Below are 1432 nucleotides of genomic sequence, written 5' to 3'. Positions count from 1 at the left end.
ACTGTGGGTTAATGCACCAGACTGCAAAGCCCTTTGAACTACAAGGTCAGCAGTTCAAGCTCACCAGCTGCTCCTAGGAAACCCTATACAGGGTCGCTATGGGTTGGAACCCTATACAGGGTTGCTATGGGTTGGCACTAAGCAACAACAAGAGTACGAGGGAAGAAAGCTTAAGAGTCTTATCAGATTCCTCTTAGCCATTTCCTTCAGTTGCCGTATATAGTGTTACTTTATGTTCTACTTTGTTGATTGTTGACTTATTCCATAAATTTAATTTCATGTTTTGTTTTATCTTAGACTACCAATCTCTCTTAGATGGGAATTAAATATTTCCTTGGATTAGTTTAAAATCATAATAAAATAATTTCTTTTTCTGGGGTTTTATAGGGATGGTATGAAGAAGCAATAGAACAGTTTGAAGAAATCAAGGAGCAGGATCATCAAGCAATTTACCAGCTAGGAGTAATGTATTATGATGGGCTGGGGACACCTGTAAATGCTGTAAGTGATTTATTTTTCACAATGTTTAAGATTTCATACAGAATAGAGTATTTGATACCTTTAAAAGTATTTATATTTTAATAATATGTCTCTACCCTGATATTTTGGAGCCCTGGTGTAGCGCTTTCGGATAAGCACTGGATTGCTAACCACAAAGTCAGTGGCTCAAACCCACCAACCACTCCTTAGAAACCCTATATAGGATTGCTATTAGAACCTTCCAGAGTTCTTAAGTAACTGGGTTCTGCTATTAAAAAGAATAAGCCTTCTTTATTAAAAGTACTTTTGGTAAGCTTATCTTTAATGATGCTCCAAATGCTAGAGATATTTAACCTTTCTAATAATTTACTGCTTCATATTAACATGATCTAGGGTTGTTCTATATTGAATTGGTCATTACATTTTCACTCATGTGGCATGTTAAGTATGTAGAATGAATAAGGTGCAGTAGAAACTTCTTGGAACCGGATGCCTTTTTAGGAGAAAATCTGTACCTTCCAGAAGACACTTCTATCATTGAGAGTTCAGTTCACTGAGGGACTAGTTGGTAAAAAGGAAGTTCAAATGTATAATTCTCATAATTAACAGAATACTTGACATGTTAAAATATTTCCTAAAACATTATGGAAATTTTCTTCAAATCTAGTGACCTCAGACAAAATGGCATTTTTATACTGTATAAATAATAAAGGTATCTGTAGCACTTAAAAGAGGCCTGTTGGCACTGTGGGTTAAGCCCTGGACTTCTAACCAAAAGGTTGCTGTTCAGACACACCAGCTGTTTTGCAGGAGAAAGATGAGACTGTTGCTCCCACAAGATTTACAGTCTCAGAAACCCTAAAGAGCAGTTCAACTCTGCAGTATTAGAGTCGCTTTGAGTTGGAATCAGTTTGATGGCAGTGAATTTGTTTTGTTTTGTGGTTTTTTTTTT

The 1432-nt window shown here is 36.1% G+C and overlaps 1 protein-coding gene across 1 annotated transcript in view; it reads left to right on the top strand.

Moving 5' to 3' along the window:
• LRP2BP (LRP2 binding protein) overlaps nt 1-1432 on the top strand; it is a 45107-nt gene that overhangs the window by 11491 nt on the left and 32184 nt on the right. Inside the window, exon 3 of the mRNA XM_006834438.1 lies at nt 388-501. Coding sequence (XP_006834501.1) covers nt 388-501 — 114 coding nt within the window. The remainder of the gene's footprint in view (nt 1-387; nt 502-1432) is intronic.

Source organism: Chrysochloris asiatica, unplaced genomic scaffold (genome assembly GCF_000296735.1).
Source record: "Chrysochloris asiatica unplaced genomic scaffold, ChrAsi1.0 scaffold00011, whole genome shotgun sequence".
Lineage (NCBI taxonomy): Eukaryota > Metazoa > Chordata > Mammalia > Afrosoricida > Chrysochloridae > Chrysochloris > Chrysochloris asiatica.
Note: the sequence above shows the minus strand (reverse complement) of the source record. Positions and strands in the feature narration are given on the sequence as shown.